General features: G+C 42.7%; 2 protein-coding genes across 5 annotated transcripts in view; both read left to right on the forward strand.

The window, feature by feature from the left end:
- Window positions 1-11,573, forward strand: part of TMEM233 (transmembrane protein 233) — a 31,928-nt gene extending 20,355 nt beyond the window's left edge. Inside the window, exons 7-9 of one of the 2 annotated variants that reach the window (XM_040576568.1) lie at window positions 3,257-8,159; window positions 10,073-10,146; window positions 11,560-11,573. In XM_040576568.1, the coding sequence (XP_040432502.1) occupies window positions 3,257-3,268 (12 nt within the window). In that variant the 3' untranslated portion in view covers window positions 3,269-8,159; window positions 10,073-10,146; window positions 11,560-11,573. Of the gene's footprint in view, window positions 1-3,256; window positions 8,160-10,072; window positions 10,147-11,559 lie in introns of those variants that run through there. The other variant, XM_040576569.1, reaches the window with a different exon arrangement.
- Window positions 11,555-20,771, forward strand: PRKAB1 (protein kinase AMP-activated non-catalytic subunit beta 1). Of its 3 annotated transcripts, none has more exons than XM_040576565.1 (9): window positions 11,555-11,573; window positions 12,389-12,441; window positions 13,281-13,455; window positions 14,293-14,459; window positions 15,892-15,985; window positions 16,977-17,091; window positions 18,369-18,502; window positions 18,989-19,057; window positions 19,140-20,771. In XM_040576565.1, exons 3-9 carry the CDS (start codon window positions 13,291-13,293, stop codon window positions 19,215-19,217), a joined length of 822 nt encoding a protein of 273 aa, XP_040432499.1. In that variant the 5' UTR covers window positions 11,555-11,573; window positions 12,389-12,441; window positions 13,281-13,290; the 3' UTR covers window positions 19,218-20,771. The 3 variants fall into 3 exon arrangements, with proteins under 3 accessions (XP_040432499.1, XP_040432500.1, XP_040432498.1); XM_040576566.1 differs by lacking the exon at window positions 11,555-11,573 and adding an exon at window positions 11,717-11,736; XM_040576564.1 differs by lacking the exon at window positions 11,555-11,573 and adding an exon at window positions 12,052-12,157.
- Window positions 20,772-21,125: the final 354 nt, after the last annotated feature.

The raw sequence follows: 21,125 nt of genomic DNA on the forward strand, positions 1-21,125 counted from the left end.
CTATGGCCTTCCAGAGAGCTGCTCCTTCCTACCTGCTTGATGTTCCTCCATTACTTATTATAATTTCTTGTAAGACAGCAAGATTAGACATGCATGTTGCTGCAGTTCACTTGGACTATTCTGGCCAAATCTGTTGCTTATGAACTGTGGAACGAATAGGAAGGAACACGATACAGTTAAGTTGTGGTGCCCGTAACTCATTACTGCAGTAGCTTGTCATTGTCAGTGACACTCAGATCGCATGCGAAGGAGAGTGAGCTGGAGTAGACTGACCTCAAAGCTCTCTGTCTGGGATCTGGTGGATGAGATCACGGACCTGTGTCTCATAACAATTCACAGACTACAGGAACATCCAAAAGGCTGTTTTGCATCTGACTTAAATAAGATCAGAAGGGACTGGTGGACTCAGGAGGAGGAAGATCCTTTCACTTTTCAGAAAGGTCCTACCTTGTGAGCCCTGAGTGTCCTTGCATGCCTTGCTTGGTTTACTGGCTTACACAGGAATGGTGACACAGGAAGAACAGCAGGAGACACCTACGTCTGCATGGAAGAAACAGCACTGGCTTTTTGTTTTGAAGATCTACTCAGTGCTAAGCCAGCTCCAGGCTTGTACTGCTGCCTTGGAGAGCCTCATTTGTCTTTAATACTAGCATGTTATCTATGGCAAACTTATATTAAGGTATATATATATATATATAGGGCTATAGCCTGGAACAGGGCCCACCCAACACTTGGAAATCACCTACTTTCTGCAGTCTTAACCCTGAAAGTAGACAAGGGGAAGCCATCACTTGCATCACTGCAGTTAGCAGCCCAGCGATAAAACTCATCTGTTTTGATCAATGTAAACTGGCGTGTTCCTTGCTACGTGGAGGAATCACCAAGTGTTAAGCTGCAGCCTGTGCTGAATGGGGCTGTCACCCATTCCACACTAGGCCCAATTTCTTGTTACGCCATTCTCTAACTTTTAATGTCTCCTATCCACTTCTCCTGCACACTTGCCTTGCCAGTCCATTGCACTGAATTACACTTTTACTGCTTGCTCAGATGAACTTAAAACAGTATTTGTGTCACAATTGAGTCTAGCCGTGCATATGTGCTCATAGGCATGTTGTCTGTAAAGAACTGCAGTAAGAGAAGAGCCGTATTTATCTTCCATGAGGAGACATCACTGTGAACTGAAACAGTGCAGAGAGCTGTGTGCCGCAGCCTGCGTGTGACCTTAGTCTGCTGTGATATGCCTGGTTCGAGAGTAAATGGCAAGATACCTAATGGCAGGTGACACAGCTGTGTACCACAATCTGAATTTTGCCTCTAGTCCTGATGTTCTTGACTCAAAAAAGATGTGGTAGACAAAAATAATGGTGGAGAATGGCTGAAAGGTATGAAAAAAACTCTGTTGTGGAAAGATAAAATAAACACAGTCTCTTTGGCTGGGGAAATCTGGTAGTTAAGACAGGTAGTTAAAGGCAGTGAAAGGAGGTAAACAAAGAGTGATTATTTGATGTCTCTTCTGAATGAGGTCAAGAGATATCAGAGGAAAGCAGCTTTAAATGAGATGGAGGTACTTTTCCACAATGCAGCTGTGGAACTTACTTCTGCCCTTTGCAATGGATACCAACTTTCATTTGAAAGAGTAACCAGAGAAGTTACAAAAGAAAGCTTACATGCAAAGATGCAGATATTATCTCAGGCTCAGAGAGTTTCTAAGCTGCAGATTGCCAGAGTAGGAAGGCAATAAAGGGAGAAATGTCACCCTGGATTTAGTCTTCTCTTACACAGTCCCTGTAGGCATCTGCAACATGTCACTGTCAGAGACAGGATGCTGCAGAGGTGGCTGTTTGCTCCAACCCAGTACCATCCTTTTTATATTCTTTCATGAAGCCCGTTAGCAGCCTTTCCACTGACTTGAATGGATTTGGAGTAGGTCTTCCTGTTTCTTGCTAAGTATTTTGGTCAGTGAAGGCTGATAATTTCATCAGTGAGCATTCTCCAGTAATTGAAGATCTGGGTTTTCAGATCAGTCTCCAGATTTTTGGACCAGTCTCCAAATTATGTTCTGTTTTACTTTTTGATAACACGAGACGCTTGGTGTCTTTGGATTTTATTTGAGTCTCACTAGCAGGATACAGGAAAACATAATCCTGGGCTAGGACCTCCTTAGTTAAGGAAGCCTTAGGTATCCCAAACCCTGTTTGTAGCTGGATTGCAACATGATATTATACTTCCTGCTTGTATTCTTGTATTTTTACTCCATTACCAGTCTTGCTGCTTAGTGGTCTGAAACAATACACAGCTTCTTATAGCACATGCTCTTAGGCTTTGTAGTGTCAAGTGATACTTTCTAGTGTCAAGTGATACTACTGTCAAGCATGTCCAGTGAGCTCAAAAGCTGGGTAGTGGGCAGAGACACACTTGTAGAGGTACAGAGGCAATGTGATTGCTTTAGCCTCATTCCTTTAGCAAACCACATTTAAAAATCTGGTCAAGCTTTTTTTTATCTGTGTATGGAGATAATGTTCCCACAATAGATTCTGCCCATTGGAGTCCTCAGTAGTGTCCAAGACACAATCAGCAAAGGAGTTAATGTTATCTACCCCATATATTTACTGGTTAGTGCCCAATGTATTGGGTCCCCTTTTAAGGAGCTGCTAAGAAGTAGCTGCTTGATGGAAAAGATATCTCAAGACTCCAGTAGAGAGCCCATAATCCAGAGACAAGTCAGTGAGATCAGTACAACCATGGCTAATGTCTGAAAGCTACCCACAACAAAAGAATTTGAGGGAACTTCTCAGATCTTCCCTCTCCTAACACAGATGCACAAGAGAAGAGGTATCCCAGTCTTTTTAAAAATTGTCATGTATTGCTGTTGTATTTACCAAGTTGTCTACTACTGAGAGTATTGTTCCTGCCTGACTGTTTTATGTACCGCTTTAAGGAAGCAGAGATGCTCTTGCCCTTATGAAAGTATGGCAAATAAGAGACCATTTCCTGGCAATGAAAGATCTTAACTTGCATTGATTCAGGTAACCCAGTTTAAAAATTCAGTTCAAATTGACAGATGACTGGTGCCATTAGAAGCTTAGTGCTTTGATTCAAAACTGTATTGAACCACTAATCTAGAGGGCTGTTTGTTAAGAGAACAAGTGCCACTAAATAATGTATCCATTAGCACTATAGAATTAATAATTTAAACTCACAAGGCAAACTCTGTCTCTTCCTTCTTTAAAAATACATATTTTTTGTGTCCTTGCAGCATGCTATCTGAAGACCAGGACTGCACTTGGAGTATATCACCATGTAAATCTCAGGAGGGGAAAAGTAAGAAGAAGAGAAGGAACCCCTTCTTTCCAGACTGTTAGATTTGACCCTACAAGTCTGCAGAGGCATGTTGCTGGTGGATGAAATGATAGCCCAGTTAGTTAATCAGCATGGCGTGACCAGGTTTTCAAAATTATTTATTTATAATGAATCTTGGTATAAAGCAGCATTTTCTCTTTTACCCTAATATATAATGTGATTTGCCCTAACAACTCCTTTTTTTTTTTTTTTTTTTCATTTACATGGAATAATGTATGCTGGGTCCATGATGTTCCCTGGCTGAGCCTACCCAAAGCCAACTTATCCAGACTGTTTGTAGTGTGCAATGTAAGATCTGATGCACAGCCCACTGAAGCCAGTAGAAATCATGTCACTTCCAGTGGGTTTTGGATCAGGCCATTAAGGATTTTTTTATTCCTGTAAAATAGTCTCAATATAGCATAATCATAACAATGGGTTTGTGATTTTATCCTGTTATGTGGTTTTATAATGCTGTGGGTGTACTCTGACTCAGTGGCTGCTTTCTTCTGTCACCCTCAGCTTTTAGGTCTTTCCATTGGACTTTTCACCGTCTGGGACCGATTTCAATCACCTAATTATTAGAAGACTCTTTTGTTCCATAGCATCCATATTTTTATTAATGATTTCTTCTTGTTTTGTTGTCTTTCATTGTTGAACTCCCTTGACTTAGCTCCAGTCCTGCATTAGAGTTGCATTGGTCATATTTTCCTCTTTAAACTTCGTGTAAGAAGTTTCTCTTTTTTTAATCTCACAAATGATCTTTTTAAACAGATGTTCTTCTTCATCTCTTTGTTATTGTTCCTGTAGCAAGTCATATACTTTCATTGTGTTCTGCTTTGTTCATGTCTTTTTTTGTTTAGTTCATCCTCTCGTCTTGCTATGAATAGTCTATATATCAATGCAGTTAGACGTGGACAGACTTTTCTATGCTTACTGACATTATGTAGACTCTTGCTGATCCTGAGTTATTTCTCAGTGAACAGCCTTAGATTACAGAATTGATGGCCTCTAAATTACAGCAGTTTCTTGACACTTTATGAAAATTTAGCATGGGACAACTGTTTTTTATTAGCTGAAAATTGTTTGTACGTTTGTTTTGTAACACCAATATTCCATTTTCAAAGGAGTAAACTCTGAGCATTAACACAGATGACTACATCCTCAGTGGCAGTTGTTCCATTTGCTTTAATTGTTACTACATCTTCAAGCAAGCTATGCCAACTTACACTTACTCTCCTTGCACTAATGTAGATCTGGATCGAGTGGATCTGGATCCAGAAATGCATGGGCATTTTACAGGTGCATGTGAGCAATGCATCATGCCTGGCAGAAGTACACCTATTGCCAAAAAAAAAAAAAAAAATCTCCCAGAAATCTGTACCTGTTAAAGCATATGCCTGGAAGTAGCATGTATTTTCTGTGCCTTGGTATTATACTTTTAATGTGCTTTTTCACTTTTCTTTCTGCCAGATTCTGTTTTTCATTGAAGTCAGTGATGCACAGCCTATCCTTAATTACTCCAGTATAAAACTTCACTCACATCAGTGAAATCAGTTGATTTCTTCAGCATTTACACTGATCTAATTAGTCAATGTGAGAATCTTGCCACTGATTTTGAGGATCCCAAGAATTGGCTGTCCTGTGAACTTCTCTGTTTTTTGAATACTATTTCAACAGTCTGATATGTCTTGTGGGACTTTTAGTAGCTTGCCTTATTATCAAATATGATAGAACTGTCATTGAGAAGTGGAATAAAATTACTTTTAATTCACGTCCATTCTGGTATGTGGGAAGTTCTTTCCTAACTTTTGTTGCCTCTCCTATCTTAAAGAGTAATTTCCCTGTCTCAAACCTATCGGACAATTTCAGAATGAAATCAGTGACAACAAAAACAGGACCTCTGACCTACGTGATACTGTTCAACCAGCCTGTACTGCAGCTAATACATGCAGAAGTTTTAGAGATAAGGTAGAACTCAAAATATCAGCAGGACAGGCTCCTTGCTTCATTTTCAAAATATCATCCAGAGAAAGAGTCTTGAGGCCTTTTCAAAGTGGACATTCAGTGGTTTCTTTAGGGCTTTGGTCAAATGAGTTCACTAAAGGAGGTCATGCAACAGGTAACAGAGGTCAGAGGCCCACTACCTTGCATTGCTGGCATCAAAGCAAACACCCCTGCATTGCTGTAGTAAAACTTTTGTACATCAGCATACTAAAAATCAAAGCGTGCATAAAAAGTTTCAGCTTTAAACATTAAATTCCTGCACTGTAAACTAAACCAACACTAGAGGGGTGATGGGGAGAAAGAATTTCAAAGTTATTTGAGCATTAGAGGGTAGGGATACGTGACTTGAAGTATTTTTTCAAAGTTCCTAACAAGAATTTAGATCAATAGGAGTTAGACAGCTGCCTTGTTCAGATGCTTTTGAAAACCATACCAGAAATCTAACTTGCATCTTGGTGCTCATAAATATCTTTGAAGTCTCACTCTTAATAGAAGTGAGAATTGAGCCATTGTATCTTCAGTACTTCTGAAAGGAAATGTTGCTACCTTACAGTGCTATTGATTGGTATAAAAATAAAAGCTTTATATTAAACCACTTAATGTGACAGATAGGGGAAAATATAGTGATTCCTCTAATGTCCTTTAGTGCGTCTATGCCATAGGAAATCTTATTTTTGCTTTACTAATGTATTGGTGTCAGTTCTCTTCATTTATTTATGCTTCTATACATTTTCAACCGTGTTTGAGAAATGCAGTCGAACACAGGTCCTTCTCCAGCTTCACCTCACTTGTGCTGGAAACAAATGTGGTCCTTGTACAACCAAATCATTCTGTGATAGACCCAAAGTGAGGTATCCAATGTTTCGATAAAGAAAGAAGAGCAAATGACATTTTACTGCCCAAATCAGCAAGACCCCTGGGTGACAGCAGTAGTTATGGAAGGCAAAATGCAGTTGTCCAGCTGAGGAATTAGTGCCTGCTTTATACTTTGAGGGCCATACAAAAAAAATCAGTATCTATGATAGGCACTGGAAATTACTTTTCCTTCATCATCATCCCTCTAGGTTTGGATTTGACCCATTACCATTATACATTGCACCTGCCAAGGTTGATGAAGAAAAAAAAAAAAAGAGCTCTCATGTATGCTCTGAATTATGCTAATTCATGAAATAGAGGGGGAAAAAAACAGTAAAATGTATTTCAACTCCATGTCTGTGCCCTGGGGAAAAGAACAGAGTCTTCCTTTCACAAATCTGCTCCAGGCTTCCATTTTTTTCTGCAGTCTTCCTGCATGCTGAAGGCACGACTAAAGTCTGAAGTCCAGCTCTCTTTTCTTTCCTGCATGTATTACAGGCAGAGACAGATGGAAACTTGAAATTGCTGGCCTCAGCTTCTGGATCAGATTAGCATCTTTCGCTTCTTACAGGGCAGCTGCATTCTGCAAAACAGCAGTGTGTATGTATCTTGATATGTAACCCTAGAACAGGGCTTCTAAATATAAGAGGAGTTTCTTTGCTGCTGTATGAAGGGGGCCAGCCAGCTAGCATGTGGTGTATGTTTCATCAGATTGCACAGCAAAAAAAAAAAAAAAAAAAAATCACATCAAGAGGAGAATATGAAACTCTTTGGGTGCCTCCCTGCAAGCACAACCAGGAGTCCACATCTTCTGACTTGAAGATCAGCGCTGGCTCCTCAATTTATGTGGTTGTAGCTACAATTCATGAACACTGTGCCTCAGGTGTCCAGAAGCTGTTGCCTCTGTACCCATATCTATGGATATGTGCTCACCGTATGAACCGTGTTCTGCCTCTCAGCCTGGAGACAGGTTGTATCTGACTGCTACCACAGTGTCTGTCACTCTCAAAATCAGCCCAGATACCTCTGCTGGGACAGTGTGTGCACATCTCTCTGTAGGCTCATTTCCCTATCTGGACACTGTCTTTGTCTGTCAGTTATTTAAGATGGATTTTATTCCTGATTTGCATCAGTAGGGAAAAGACTGTGTCATTTTCCAAGTTATTTTGTATTTTGTGTGCACTGTGTATGCATATATAAACAAGAGGATACATTTGAAGTACTAGGTTTCACAAAGTAAGTGAGATTTAAATACAAAAAAAGTCACTGGGCTGATTTGGGGCCAACGTGATGCCACATCCTGGTAACCTGACTATTCAAGGCTATTCAGGGGCCTTTAGAGAATGTTGTTTCATGGAGGGAAGGGTCCATATCACCAAACCTTCACTCCTGATGATGGGGTAACTAAGAGGAAGCTGAATAGATGTGGGGCCTGCACTGCCTTTGGAGAAGATACCTCCAGGCAAAGTCACATGGGGAAGGGCAGTGCAGGACAGTCTGTGTGGCGTCTGCCTAACCTACAGCTCTTCTGAGACTGAGCCCTGAGTCTTTCATAGGCAGTACCTTCAGGCTGAAACACTATTTGAAAGTTGGCTTTCTGTTACTATCTTCCCATCTCCTACCTCATTTGTAACTAGTAGGTCTCTGAAGGTGTGCATTGCTGTGTTGGAGTAGAGGAGTTGCGATGGGATGCAGTGGTCTGTCTACGAGTGATTTTTTTATGTGCACTCATGGTTTTCCGTTTCCCAAGCACAACGGCATGTTCTGCACGCACAGCAACGGCATGCACTGCTGAAATGTGAGTGAGCCTTTAAGGAGGGCGCCCAACTTCCTCTGCATCACTCCCTGGCAACCTGGCAAAATGGGCTAAATTCAGAAGTGACCTAAATGGAGGAGGGCGGTAGGAGATGGATCACTCAGCCACTATAAAGGTGTAAGAACAAACTTGGGAGCCCAGGGTAAGAAGGAAGATTATAATAAGAATTTTAATGGGGAGGTTTCTGCAGTTTAATTTTTCCTGTCTTGAGCTCCAGGGTAAGTTCTGCTGCTGCTACCAACTAACTCACTTGTCTCTATGGCACAGAAGCTAAGAGAAGCACTTGCTCATATATCCTTTTTAATGCAGTCTGTGTCATGTCTGAATTTGATCTACCAGCTCATGACTGAGGATAGCTCTTCTGTTTTTGTCATATCAAGCTGCAGAGCTGAGTGAGCTTCCACTTAGCTTGCTGCTGTGTCTCTTTGGCTAAATAAGCTTGTGTCATGTCAAGGAAAACGAACTTTGCCAGATACCAACAGATTCATCAGGACTTTAAACTGCACAGTTGGAGACTTTTGGCCATTGCACTTTTTTCAACGCTTACTCTGGGGTAAGAGAAGGGGACACTTCACTGAAATTAAAGGATGCACAGCAGCTTGAGGGGTAGCGGTCAGCCGTAGCAGACTCATGCACTTATATCTCAACCAGTGTGTGATGGGGGCTTAATTGCCTTTTGATTTTAACTAACTCCAGGAGATAACCCAAACAGGGAAACTGGGATTTTGACCTAGAGCACATGCTGGTGAGTGCTATCCCTTCCCCGGGGCTAGCACAGGAGTTCAGCTTTGACTTTTTGTGCCTACAAGTCTACAAGGCTATTGTCTTCACCCCATTTAATCAAAGACAAATGTACCCATAATACAGTTCTCTCCTGACATCATTTCCATTCTTTTTTGGCCCTTATTTTCTTCAAAAATGAGTTATCTGATGAAGACAGATGATAAGTTACAGCTTTAGAGGGTAGAGTGACTCAGTGGTAAAGGTGACACTTCACTTGACTCCTCAGCTGGTACTGCACGGAAAGTGCTCTGTCATGACTGTTAGAACTTTGACAAAGTCTGCTGAGTCTCATAATTTTATGAGCCAACAACTAAAATCCCTTAAAATTAATTTCTGTATAGGATGCTCTGTGTGAGTTTTAATAGGCCAGGCCTAGTTCATATTTATTAAAGAAGGTAGATGTGAGTAAGGGAAGAAGGAGCTGACCATTATGTGTGGCTAGTGATATGATAAATAACCCAGAGACCACCTAATTCCTAATATCTTGCAGTTGTTTTACAAGCATTTCCTGATAGAACCTCACATTGCCATATGCAGTGGTATAGGACAGTCATGACACCTGAGAAAGCATTCATTGTTTTATGGGGTCATGGAAAATCTGAAAGTGAGCTGAGCTCTTTTTTTTTTCCAAGTGAATTTCTTATTTAAAATTATTAAGTTACATTTTCCCCTGATTTTTTTTTATTACCTTGAAGCTGTCATTTGCAATTTAAACTCTCCTTGTGATTCACCGTGCAATTTCCATAATACCACTCTTTTCCTGAGCACACAACCATAAATCTTAGGGTATTCAAATTGTCATTGTGATCAATAATACCAAAGTAATTTTGTATTTGTTTTGTGTGATGTCTAAATTTAATGTTTACTTAAGATGAGTACTCGTTTCCTGGAAATGTGGGTAGTTAACACAAGCTGGGTCCTGAATTTGCCAGAACAAAATAATTTTCAGTTCTCTTTTTGTATTTAACTAAAAGATTTTGCAGTAGTCATTCAGCCTAGCGTCATCTCCATTTGCCTGATGGAAAGCTAATAGCTAAAGGCAAAAGCGATTAAAAGCCTTCTTGAAAGTTATGCTCACAGTTAGTGTTAGAGGCAAGAAAGGTTTTTTTGTCTGATTCTTCTCAGTGAAAGTCCTTCATCTCGAAAATGTCAGTTTAGAAGACCAAAGTTTGTTAGTTGTCAACAGTTGTCATAGTAAATGATTTCAGTAGCAAGTGACACCTCTGACATTCTCACTAGGGAAGTTAACCGGAAACCTCATTTGTGATGTAGGAAATACAGAAGTTTTGATGGAAGAATGTGAACCCGTTCCCCATCTGGCAGTAACGAAAGGAAGGTTAAGACAGGTATGTAAAGGGGCAGGAGTAGAAAAGGTGTTTCCTAGTTTTCCTTTGGGATGTGGAGACAGACATGTCCTGGATGAAGTGGAAGAAGGGGAGTTTTTATGCCCTTCAGGTTGCAGAGCATGGAAGGAGGCAAAAAATCACAGATGCTATTAAAGGGAGGAGCAAAACTCCCGTGTTCCAGAAAATCAGTGGGCAGATGATCTTTGCCAGGCCATCGTGGCATGTCTTCAGCTAATCTCTCACTTCCCACATCTCCTTTATGAACAGCTGTAAGGGAATTGGGCTCCCACTCAAGCTGATAGGAGAAAACAATACTCCAGTGCTTATGAGGACCATACATACAGACATGCACATGAGGAGGTGGGGTGATGATTTACTGGGCAGCCACCCATGTAAGACTCATTGTTCGTGGTATAAAGACAGCCAGCCCTCATAATTCATGGGGACCAGGCACTTAACAAAAAGTTACAGGCTGATTCCTCCAGGACTGTGCTGCTCCCACCTGTCCCAGCTGTGGCAGTGAGTGAGGACAATCAGTTGGAGAAAGCAGTCATGGGGTAAGAGGGAGGAGAAGGCAGCAACATCGAAGCCCTGTTATCAAGAGGCTGAGAAGCCTGTGCCCATTGCCTCTGTCCTGTCCACAGTAACTCCCAAAGGTTTTGGCATGTAGCACCCCATGAGGTGGTTCCTCACTGTGTAGGGAGGAACCACGACATTTTAATACCAAAACTTTAAATTGAGTGATGCTTGGACCTACCATAAACCACTTAATGACAGCCTCATGAGCTATTAGCAGTCCCTATCCAGAGTTCATTACTGGTCTGTGCTCATTACACATAACAAAAACCATTGCAAAGCAGAGAATGGGCCCTAATGGGAATGTACCTCTGCGTGCAATGAGTATGGCTGGATATTGTGTGGGTCATCGCGATGGTCCCACTGGCAAGTGAGGGTAGGACAAAGCAGCATGTGTTATATCTCCAGCCTGCACCGCAGCCAGCTCTGCAGACGTAACCAGCACAGGCAGAGGCATGTGTGTTAGTGCCGGCCAAAAAAGAACTGGGGAAACAAAACAATCAGGTTTGTAGATGATGAATTTAAGAGTGCTAAGCTGTGTTAAATATCAAAATAACAACAGCTGCATTTTATAGCAGTGTAACTTCTGCAGGAGCTGGGCAAGAGCTGCCCACACACATTCCCCTCTCAGCCCCTCTGACAGGCTGTCCCGTGCTGAGGTATTCCACCCATGAATGACAAATTAGCAGCAGCTGTTCCTCAAAACATGCTGCAGGAGCCAGCACTCAGGGCAGCACACGGTGAATCCGTCTGTCCCGGCAGAATTCTTCCCACCACACAACAGCATGCCACGAAGATACGCTCTGATTTGGTAGCAAACCTTCTATCTGTTTGCAGGTTGCATCGACTGGGTAAGGAAAAACAAACCAAAAAAACAAAAAAAAAAAACAGCACCACCAACAAAAGCAATTCCCTTGTGACAAGAACTACCAACCCGGGAACTCACAGCCCTCACAGCTTCGTGCCTGTCAAAAAAGTAGAAGAAAGACAGCGGCAGCAGATGGAGAGCCAAGGGTAAAGGAGATAGTGCAATTGGAAATGCTTAGAGAAGTACATTAGAGAAATACACGTGTATAATTTAATTTGGAAAACATTTATTAGTTCAGGACCTTCTCTGTGGGAAGCAGAGCCGGGTGCTGTTAGTTTATGCTCCTTCAGTTGCGGTCACACTGCCGGCTCTCGCTCCGGATTCACCAGGAGCAGCAGCGCCTTTCCCCTAGATCAGGACCCAGGGGCTCGCTCCCCCCGGCTCTCTAAAACCCCGTGGTGGAGATTGGAGGGGGGAAAATAGCCCCAAGACGCCGGAGAGGAGCCAGGAGCTGCCTGTGGGAGCCCGGGGCAGGGGCCTGCAGGGCCCGGCAGCTCCGCGGGGCGGCAGCGGGGACGCGGAAGCGGAAGCGAGGGCGGCGGGGCCGGGGCCGGGAGCGGGAGGGCGGTGGGTGCAGGGGGCTTCTGTGGGGGCCGGGGGGCGCCGGGGGGACCCTGCCGCTTGTCCCAGGGGGCGTGGGGGGGTCCCGGGCAGGGGCAGCTCCCCCCTCCCCCCCGGCGCCGTTGAAGGAGCAGCGGCGTGCGCCCTGCCGCACGGGGCCGTTGCCGTGGTCACGCTCCCCCGTGTTTTTTTTTACCGCTCCGGATGAATTCTTTGCTGTTTTGTTTGCTTCTCCAGGTCCGGCACGCCGAGACTCGTTTCAGGGTGGGACTGAGCTGAGATCTCTGCAGGTAAAAGTCAGGCACCCTCCGAAATGGGAGGCTATGGGGGCAGTAGCGTGTGTACCTACATGCATCCTGCACAAGGCCCTGTTTGCATGGTTCCACATGGCCCCCTGGGACATCTCCAAGTTACTGCCCTGCAGACATCTGTAACCTCTCAGTAGGATGGGCTATGTTACTGCAGGAGGCAGAGAGCACCCACTGTCACCCCTCTCCCTGCTGGGGGGCTGCACAGGCTCCAGAGCTGGAGGGTTTGGGCTCCGGAGCTGGAGGGTTTGTCGTGCTGCCCGTGCAGCGGGCCCTGGTTGTCCCAGAGAAGAGTGGAGACTGGAGGCAGCCTCATCAGTGGGGCCATGCCGGCTCTGCTTTCCGAGCCCCAGTCAGCTGCTGTAACGATCCTTCAGCAGGTCGCCACCAGAGCTAACTTGTTATTTTCTACTGAAGTCACATTTTTAACAGGCTGCTTTTGAAGCGCTCTGACAGTTAAGTTCTGCTGATGTTTTGACTGATGTAGTAGAACATTGTATGTATGGGTGTTTCAAAAGGCAGAACAAGCACTCAGCTTGCGAAGGCAGAATATGAGTGCTGCAGTGACAGATACCTGCCTGCTGAGCTTTTAGAGTGGCCAAGTCTTGCAGAGATATTAGGATATTGAATTGTAACACAATTCAAGGGTAGTTAAAAGTCGTCATTTACTGTCAGTGTTCTGAGATGCTAGTACATTGGATTAATGGAGGTTCTTACACTTCAGCTCAGAACCCAGGACTACTGATGATCCTGCTTTCCTGCCTAATGGTGTTCTGGCTTCAAAAGTACATATGCCAATCTGGCTTTTTCTGCTGTTTTAGGCCCTTAAAAATGGGGAACACAAGCAGCGAGCGAGCTGGACTGGAGCGTCATGGGCATAAAGCATCCCGAGGTGACAACTCAGGAGGAGCCATCAGTACGAAAGAGGGTGATAGACCAAAAATCTTAATGGATAGTCCTGAAGACACAGACTTGTTCCATTCAGAGGAAATGAAGGTATGGCTGGTTCTTGCCTTCTGACATTACTGGCTTGGGCACCCTGTCCAGCTGTAATGCCACACAGTTGTTAGCAACCTACAGTTATTCTGTAACCGAATTTACACACAAAATTGACTGCTTCCCTCGTTTCCCACACTAAGGAAAGATATACCATTGATATTCAAACAGATAAAATGTGTAATGTCTTGTTTTTCAGCAAGTATTAATTGTATAAGAAAAAACTCTCAGCTTTTGCCCAACTAACTACAGTGACCCATATTCCTTCAAATCCTTGATGCTCTTGCAGTCACCCACAATGTTTAATTTATTATTTTCCATATTAAAAGATCTGTTAACTGCTTTTTTGCTCATTATTAGGTGATTGGTAGAAACTTTTTGCTGTGCAATGTGTTTCATGAGAATATCTAACAATAAATTACACTGTTAGATTTTTACTGTTGTACAAAGCCATATCCTGTAAACAACTTGTAACCTTTCTGGATCCAACTACAAATTTTGTGCCTACCACATTTGTGCAATCTAAATACTTAAGTGTATTTCTTCTTAACTATCTTTCTTTCATCTCTCTTTTTAACCTAAGTTAGGCTTCAGGGAGGGGGGTTATTTTGCCTTCCACTGTTTCTGTAAATTTGGAAAGCTTTAACAGCTTTGCAAAATCCTTGCAAATGAACAGTATCTAGAAATGCCCACTTTCTAATGTTCTTCTGACAAAAACTACATATAGACTTATACCTTAGAGAATCATGCCTAAGTGCAAAAATATGTGTAGTGAAATATCAGCTGTCGAAGGCTGCCAAGAAGGAATTCATATTGATTAAAATGTTGTGCTTGTAGGCTCCACTGGAGAAAGAGGAATTCCTAGCTTGGCAACAAGATCTGGAAGTGAGTGATAAAACCCCTACTCAAGCTCGACCAACAGTCTTTCGCTGGACTGGAGGAGGGAAAGAAGTTTATTTATCTGGGTCCTTCAACAACTGGAGTAAAATTCCTTTGACAAGGAGGTAATAAGCTTCTTTGATCAATGATATTCCCTGTGGACTGGGAATGCTTAGAGAAGTGAGAAAGATAGTCAGCTGATAGACTGGTATAGCACTTGGATATGGATCAGTATAGTGCTTACCACTTTGCTGCTTCTCTCCTGAAGCTCTTGGCAAGAATCTGAGTTTCTCTTCATTTTTTGACTTTTGAATGGCTGGGAATGACGGTTGGGTTGTGTGTCAATTTTAAGGAGAGGTTTGTTCTCCATTTGCTATGTTTGAATGACCCAAAACAGTTCTTGCTGCGCAGAGTCTGCTGTCTGGGATGGACTTGGGGTATGTAAAACGAGGCTTCTTTTAAGCATAGTGTCTCTCATGGCACATATACTTTCTTGTCATATGATTGGTTTTTGTCCAGCTTTGGGACAGTTTGCTCTCCTGCCATTTTCTGGAGTTTCTCATCTCAGTGGGTGTCTGCTTGCATTGTAATTGTTGCAGAAGTGTCTTAATCTCTTAGGAAACTTGAGGGAGGAGCATGGTGGCCTGATGAAATAAATGGTATTGGATGGAAAAAAAGGGTACTGTAGCAGTATTGCAGTCATTCTCTAAGTAGAAAGCCTAGGAGATGGGAAATGGTGAAATCAATCTGGAAGAAGGCCAAAAACGGTTCTTCACAAAATCTGAAAAAAGCAGGTTCATCTCTTGTCAAGTTACATACTGTGGGGAAGGAGATATCTGAACCTCTTTAAAGGCTGAATAAAATATGTGTTACAGAATCAAATATGCTGAAGTAGAAGAGTTCATTGTGCTGCTTACTTGAACAGAAGTAAAGAGAAATACTGGCACTGCATGGCTTGTTTGAATTGCTCACATAGCATCAACTGTTTCTCAGCTTCTTTGAGATGCCTATAAAGAATCCTGAAGAATCAGGAAGTTCATAGCACGACAGTATGAAAATTGCTACGCAGCAGCTATTCTAACCCAAAATACCTCAGAAGTACTGAGTTGCTGCTTTCATCTTCCAGTTGCTGTTCATTCATTTCATTTCTGAAATGCAATTTGTGATGACAAATACGGAAAGACAAGGCAATATAAGTAAGCTGATCTTGTTCCCTTAACAGGAGACTTGCAGATAAAATGAAGTCTTGGATACTAACGAGTAACACAAAGGTGTGAGAATGACTTTTTAAAAAGCCCAGTGCTAATAATTCCTGGATTTCAGGACTGTGGATGTTAATTTTGAATGTGTTGTCACAGAAGAAATTATTATTAACGTTAACTCTAGTTTGAGTATTTACCTTAGATTTTGTCAGAGAGTCTCTTAAACGTGGTGTTGCCTTTTTAAGTTTTCACATATTAAGGAGATTTGTATTCTGTGTTACAATGTTTGTCATAGTTAATATGTTGATGCACTTTTCAGAGCATTTTAGAAGAGATTGTTTGTTTTAAATTCCAGTCACAACAACTTTGTAGCGATCCTGGACCTGCCAGAGGGAGAGCACCAATACAAGTTCTTTGTCGATGGGCAGTGGACACACGATCCTTCAGAGGTAATGCTTTCTTCAATTTGCTATATTTAATCATTGAGGCGTCTGAAGAGGAGAAACTGAGGGGTTTCTGCACCAGTAGCTGGTCTTTTCAGAGAGGAGGCATTTATTAACAGAAACGGATTGTTTAAGCTGCTGAGATAGTTCTGATCCCTGCTGGCCTAGGTGGTGGCGTCAGACTGACAGCCTCAAAGGACAGGAGATTTTGTAACAAATGGGTGACAAGGTCTCTTGGGTCTTCATTTTTAAGAGATTGTGAGCTGTCCTTGTCTGGTCTCAAATCATCTTTTAAAGCACTATAGCACTGCTGACAGCCCAAATCCCCCTGTGCTACACTTGCTGTCTGTGCCAGAAAGTTGATCTTGCTGGTCTAGAACTTTCCATCATCCAGTAATTGTGCCAGTTGTGCCAAAACTTACCAGGCCATTTCCTCTTCCTCCACTATAAAACGAGTGTTAACCCTGTCCCACCCAGCAGTCCCTACCTGCTTCAGAACTAATGCACAACTTCTGGTTGCAGTCTTCTTGCTGCTTTGGCAAACCTTGCAGAATTTACTTTACAGTAAAATTAGTTCTTAGAACCCTCTGCGCTGGACTCTAGTCCTAGCTTTAGCAGTACACCTGCAATACCAACCTTACCAGATACCAGCCTGGCTCTGAAAGGCCTGCAGAAGCTAAAAGTAAAGCCTAGCTCCTTCTGTCCTCACTGTTAGCTTTAGCCCAAACCTAATCCTTGCCTTGTCTATAGCCAAAGAATCTCTCAAGAGTCATGTGGACCTAGCAGGTTCAACTGACATGAGTCCCTGTCTGGTTCTAAATCCTGCACCTGGCCCTTAACCTAACACTGAGCACTAGTGAGATCCTACCTTATCTGGTATCAGCCTATTTTAAAAGCAAAATACTTCTTTCTTGTTAATGCTGATTGCATAGTTTTGAGAATTCTAATAGTCCTGCAAGCTTTTTTATTCTGACTTCTGTATCCTGTTTCTTCCCAGCCAGTAGTAACCAGCCAGCTAGGTACTGTCAACAACATCATCCAGGTGAAGAAAACTGACTTTGAAGTATTTGATGCTTTGATGGTGGACTCCCAGAAATGTTCAGACATGTCTGGTATGAGCAGTATAAAATAGTAATTTTATATCACACTTCTTAGAGCTGTTAAAACTTCTGTCTTCCTTTATGTCTGGAGTTAAAGCTCCAGTATAGATTAACCTCCCCTTTTGTCAGGCCCTCTGGACACAAACAAAGAATGTGGAATGCACAAAAGAAGACACCTCTGACAGAGCAACAGAGCTCATAGTAGATCTGACTGAGGAGGAAGTCGTGTGTGCTTAATAGCTGTTTGCCTGTGAAATGTGAAATGACTGTTTTTAGCATGCTCGGTAGTGCATCAGTCTGTACCTTACAACATCGAACCAATGTTGACAGCCTATATTGTTCCTAGTAACATCTTGCTCTGCTAAGGAGATGGGCTGAGGAGGTTACAAGTTGTGTGTCAAGAGGCAGAAATTAGGTACATCTTAGTAATGCTACTATGGGCTGAGGAATATCTCATATCCTATCAGTTTAGTATAAGTGATCTATATCTTAGATCAGAATACTATGAAAAAGTTATTTTAGTCTGATGTTTCAGGTTCTAGTATAACAGAAGAGAGGTAAGATTGAGCTTAATCATCTCTGAAATCAGCCTTGCCAGCTGTCCTTTGTAGACCTTTGTAGGGATAGAGACCGTGACTCTATTCAGTGTTCAGAAGATCTGTCCTTTGGGCCTGAGGCAGAAGATGCCTTTGGCTTGTTTTTGCTGTATACCACTTTGCCCTGGACAAAGCCTTTTTGGAGAAAGTGTAATTTGTGAGAGTTGGGCGGTACAAGAATCCAGGAGGAGATTCTAGTACTTGAAGCTCTACCGTGCCCCTGCACCACCCACATGTTGTAAAAACCTTTCATTATTTTGCTTTAAATTCTGAAAAGCGCTTTCCATTAAGCTGTCCCTGCACTGCAGTAACACCTTTTACATGTGCGTTCCTTTGTGTTTGGTACTTCCCTTGCAGGTAACATTGTGGCTCAATGCTTAATATTAAGTGTTTGATGCAGAAGTGACAGGCAGAGATGACAGTGAAGATCTGGAGTGCAGTAGGCGCTTAGAACTCAGCCGCCCAAATCTGCACAGCTAGTCTCAAAGCAGACAGGTTTTGGCCATCTTAAATCACATCTTGGGCAGTGACCAATCCTGTTTTATTGCATCAACTGCTGCAGCTCATGTATTTACATGCCATTGATTTATTTTGGTCACGTGTTCCTGGATGTGCGAATCCACTTCATACCTGTAATGAGCAGATATTCTTACAGGCTATTTTAAGAGTAAATATTTAACATCTCTTTGGCAGAGTTGTCGAGTTCACCTCCAGGACCTTACCACCAGGAGCCCTATGTTTGTAAGGCAGAGGAACGCTTTAAATCTCCACCCATTCTTCCTCCACACCTGCTGCAGGTCATCCTGAATAAGGACACAGGCATTTCTGTAAGTACATCAGTCTGTTTTTCTGAATAAGGGCCTTAAGGGTGTGAATGGATGGGGGAAAATCTGGAAGACTGAAGGAAAAGCCTTACAGTGGTTGCCATGTTTGTAAGTTTCATATTATATTAAGACCAGGTGGATCCATCTGAAGCAACTTATCTTTCTACTTGACTTAAGAGAACTGGATTGCTGTTTTATGCCCCCAAACCCTAATCTTCCTACTGCAACACTACTTAAATGTCAGGAGCACATAAGAAGTAATTGAGATCTGTTTCATGATGGCAGTGAGGATTCAGAGGGTTTCACGCTGGAGGGATCTTGTATCATTCTGAAACTTTGTCTGCTTTTTTTGATGGACTGTGTGCAAGAAGCAGTACGATGCATTTGAGCATGTGGCTAGTTGCAGATGGTGTTTATCACCCATCAGCTCTGACAAGTAAGCTGTGAGTTCTGTTATTTTCACACTGTCTCACTTTCTCTTTTTTCCAGTGCGATCCTGCTTTACTCCCTGAACCCAACCATGTCATGCTGAACCACCTCTATGCACTTTCTATCAAGGTGAGAGGCCAGGACACATACTTCACACTAGCAGGTTTTAGATAACTATATAATATGCTCACTTGTTTTCAATCTCCTGTAGGATGGAGTGATGGTGCTTAGTGCTACGCATCGTTACAAGAAGAAATACGTGACTACTTTGCTGTACAAGCCAATATGAACATCGTAGTACTTTGCGACCAAGTATTCTGGGCCAGTGCAGTCTCAGAAAAAAAATATGCTTCTCTTACCAAATGTATTCCTGCTCTGTGCTGTAGCAAATGAACTCTAAATTCATATTGTTTCTGAGACTTCCAAGTTCTCCTATATTTGCCTTATTTTCCCAGTCCCACCTTGGATGTTCCTGGAGACGGCAGCTCCATGGCAACGAGACTGATGGCAAAGGTGTCACTGTCCGTTGTCAGTTCAGTTAAAAAACACACTGATTCAATAAGGCTGAGAAATGTGAGGGCAGCAACAGATTAAGGACCTTCAGAGAGCCAGACTATAAGAAATAAACAAGCCAGCCAAAAGTCTAGAGAGTTCAGGATTCTCGTGGAATCTGATCTGAGCTCAGCATCAGCAAAAGCAAGCCCATGACTGCTTTCATAACTTATGTGCATCAAAGTCACAATTATTTCAGTAGCAGGTTTCACACTTGTATGGCTGAAATAAGGGTGAGGAGTGATAATTATTTTGTAGCGTCTTTTCTAGGCAAAATCATTGACACAATCACCTGCGCGTTCATTTTTATTTTACAGTAGATTGGGGTGCTCTCTTTCTACTGTGAATAGCTCTGTAGTTTTTCTCTTCATGAGAACTGAAATATAACTTTTCCCCTGTGGAATTTCTGTAATTGAAGCAGTTTCAGTTGTTTTTACTGGCTGGGTTTTTCTGTAAATCATAAATGTGTCTTGCAGTAATCTGCTTTTGCAACCACTTTCCCTTGCTGTCTGATAAATTCCTCAAGCTGGGTTAGGTAGCTGTAATGAAATCAGGATATTCCATTTAGGGATTAGTTCTTCAGTAACAGCTGCTGTCAGCTGACTCAAAGGTGACTGTAAGGTACCGGCATCCAAGTGGCCAAACTCCTGCTGTGAGTGGCTGTAATAATGCTGGATGCAGCAGCATTGCACCTCCTGTGCCCAGGGCTGGCGCTGGGCCTCCTTGTCAGCAGCACTGACCACAGGTGTAAAATCCCTGGTACTTCTAAAGCCAGGGCTGTGGTAATTGCTGCAGATTTTATTCTATTTTCTCAGTGATTATAGTAATGCCAGGTTGCCTGTATGTGGTATTTACAGCCTGTTTAATCCCCAAATAAATGTAACACTAATGCAAAACTGCCTGCTTGCGTGCCTCGGGCCTGCCTGGAGAACCCATCCCAGGAGCTGACCTGCTGGGTCTGTTCCTGTTCAGGGCTGGTGCCTGAGTGCCTGTGCCAATGACAAGCAGCCCCAGTCCCACTGGGGGAAAGAGCATGTGGAACAAAGCAGGGGGGACAAAAGCCGCAGCCAGCATTCAGTGGAACCACAGTGGAGGGTGGCTTGCCATCCTCCTCTCTGTTCATTAGCCTTGTTGCAATATTCTGAGTCGCTCAGTAGATCTGGGTCTAGTGCAATGGTTTTCTTGGAAAACTTTCTTCATTCTGTGCTATGGATGGTATTTGGTATTCTGAAATACGGAATTGCTTTTGTTTTCAGCCTCTTTAGAACCAAATAAAACATTTTCAAGAAAAGCGGATGGTGCTGTTATTAGCCTTCCCATTTCTGGTGACCTTAGCTTCTTTGAGTCGTTACTTGTTATAAGTGGTGATTAGCTGATTAGCGTTTTATGCCTTGGTGGAGTGGGCAAGCTTTTTGTCCAGAGATGCAGCTTGGTCATTCACAGTTACTAAGTTGTTAAAAGATGTGTTAGTGTGTATTTGTGATGCAACATTTACAGTCCGATTATTTGTTACAGGCCCCAGTGATCAGGTCAGAAAAAAAAAAAAAATTTTGATCTTGGCCTTAAGCCACCCCTTGCTGTTTTTTTGTTAAAGCAAACCGTTTGTTGTTCTGCGCCTTTCTCCTGGGCAGTGTGTAATGCAGGT

This window comes from Cygnus olor, chromosome 17, assembly GCF_009769625.2.
Source record: "Cygnus olor isolate bCygOlo1 chromosome 17, bCygOlo1.pri.v2, whole genome shotgun sequence".
Taxonomy (NCBI): Eukaryota; Metazoa; Chordata; class Aves; order Anseriformes; family Anatidae; genus Cygnus; species Cygnus olor.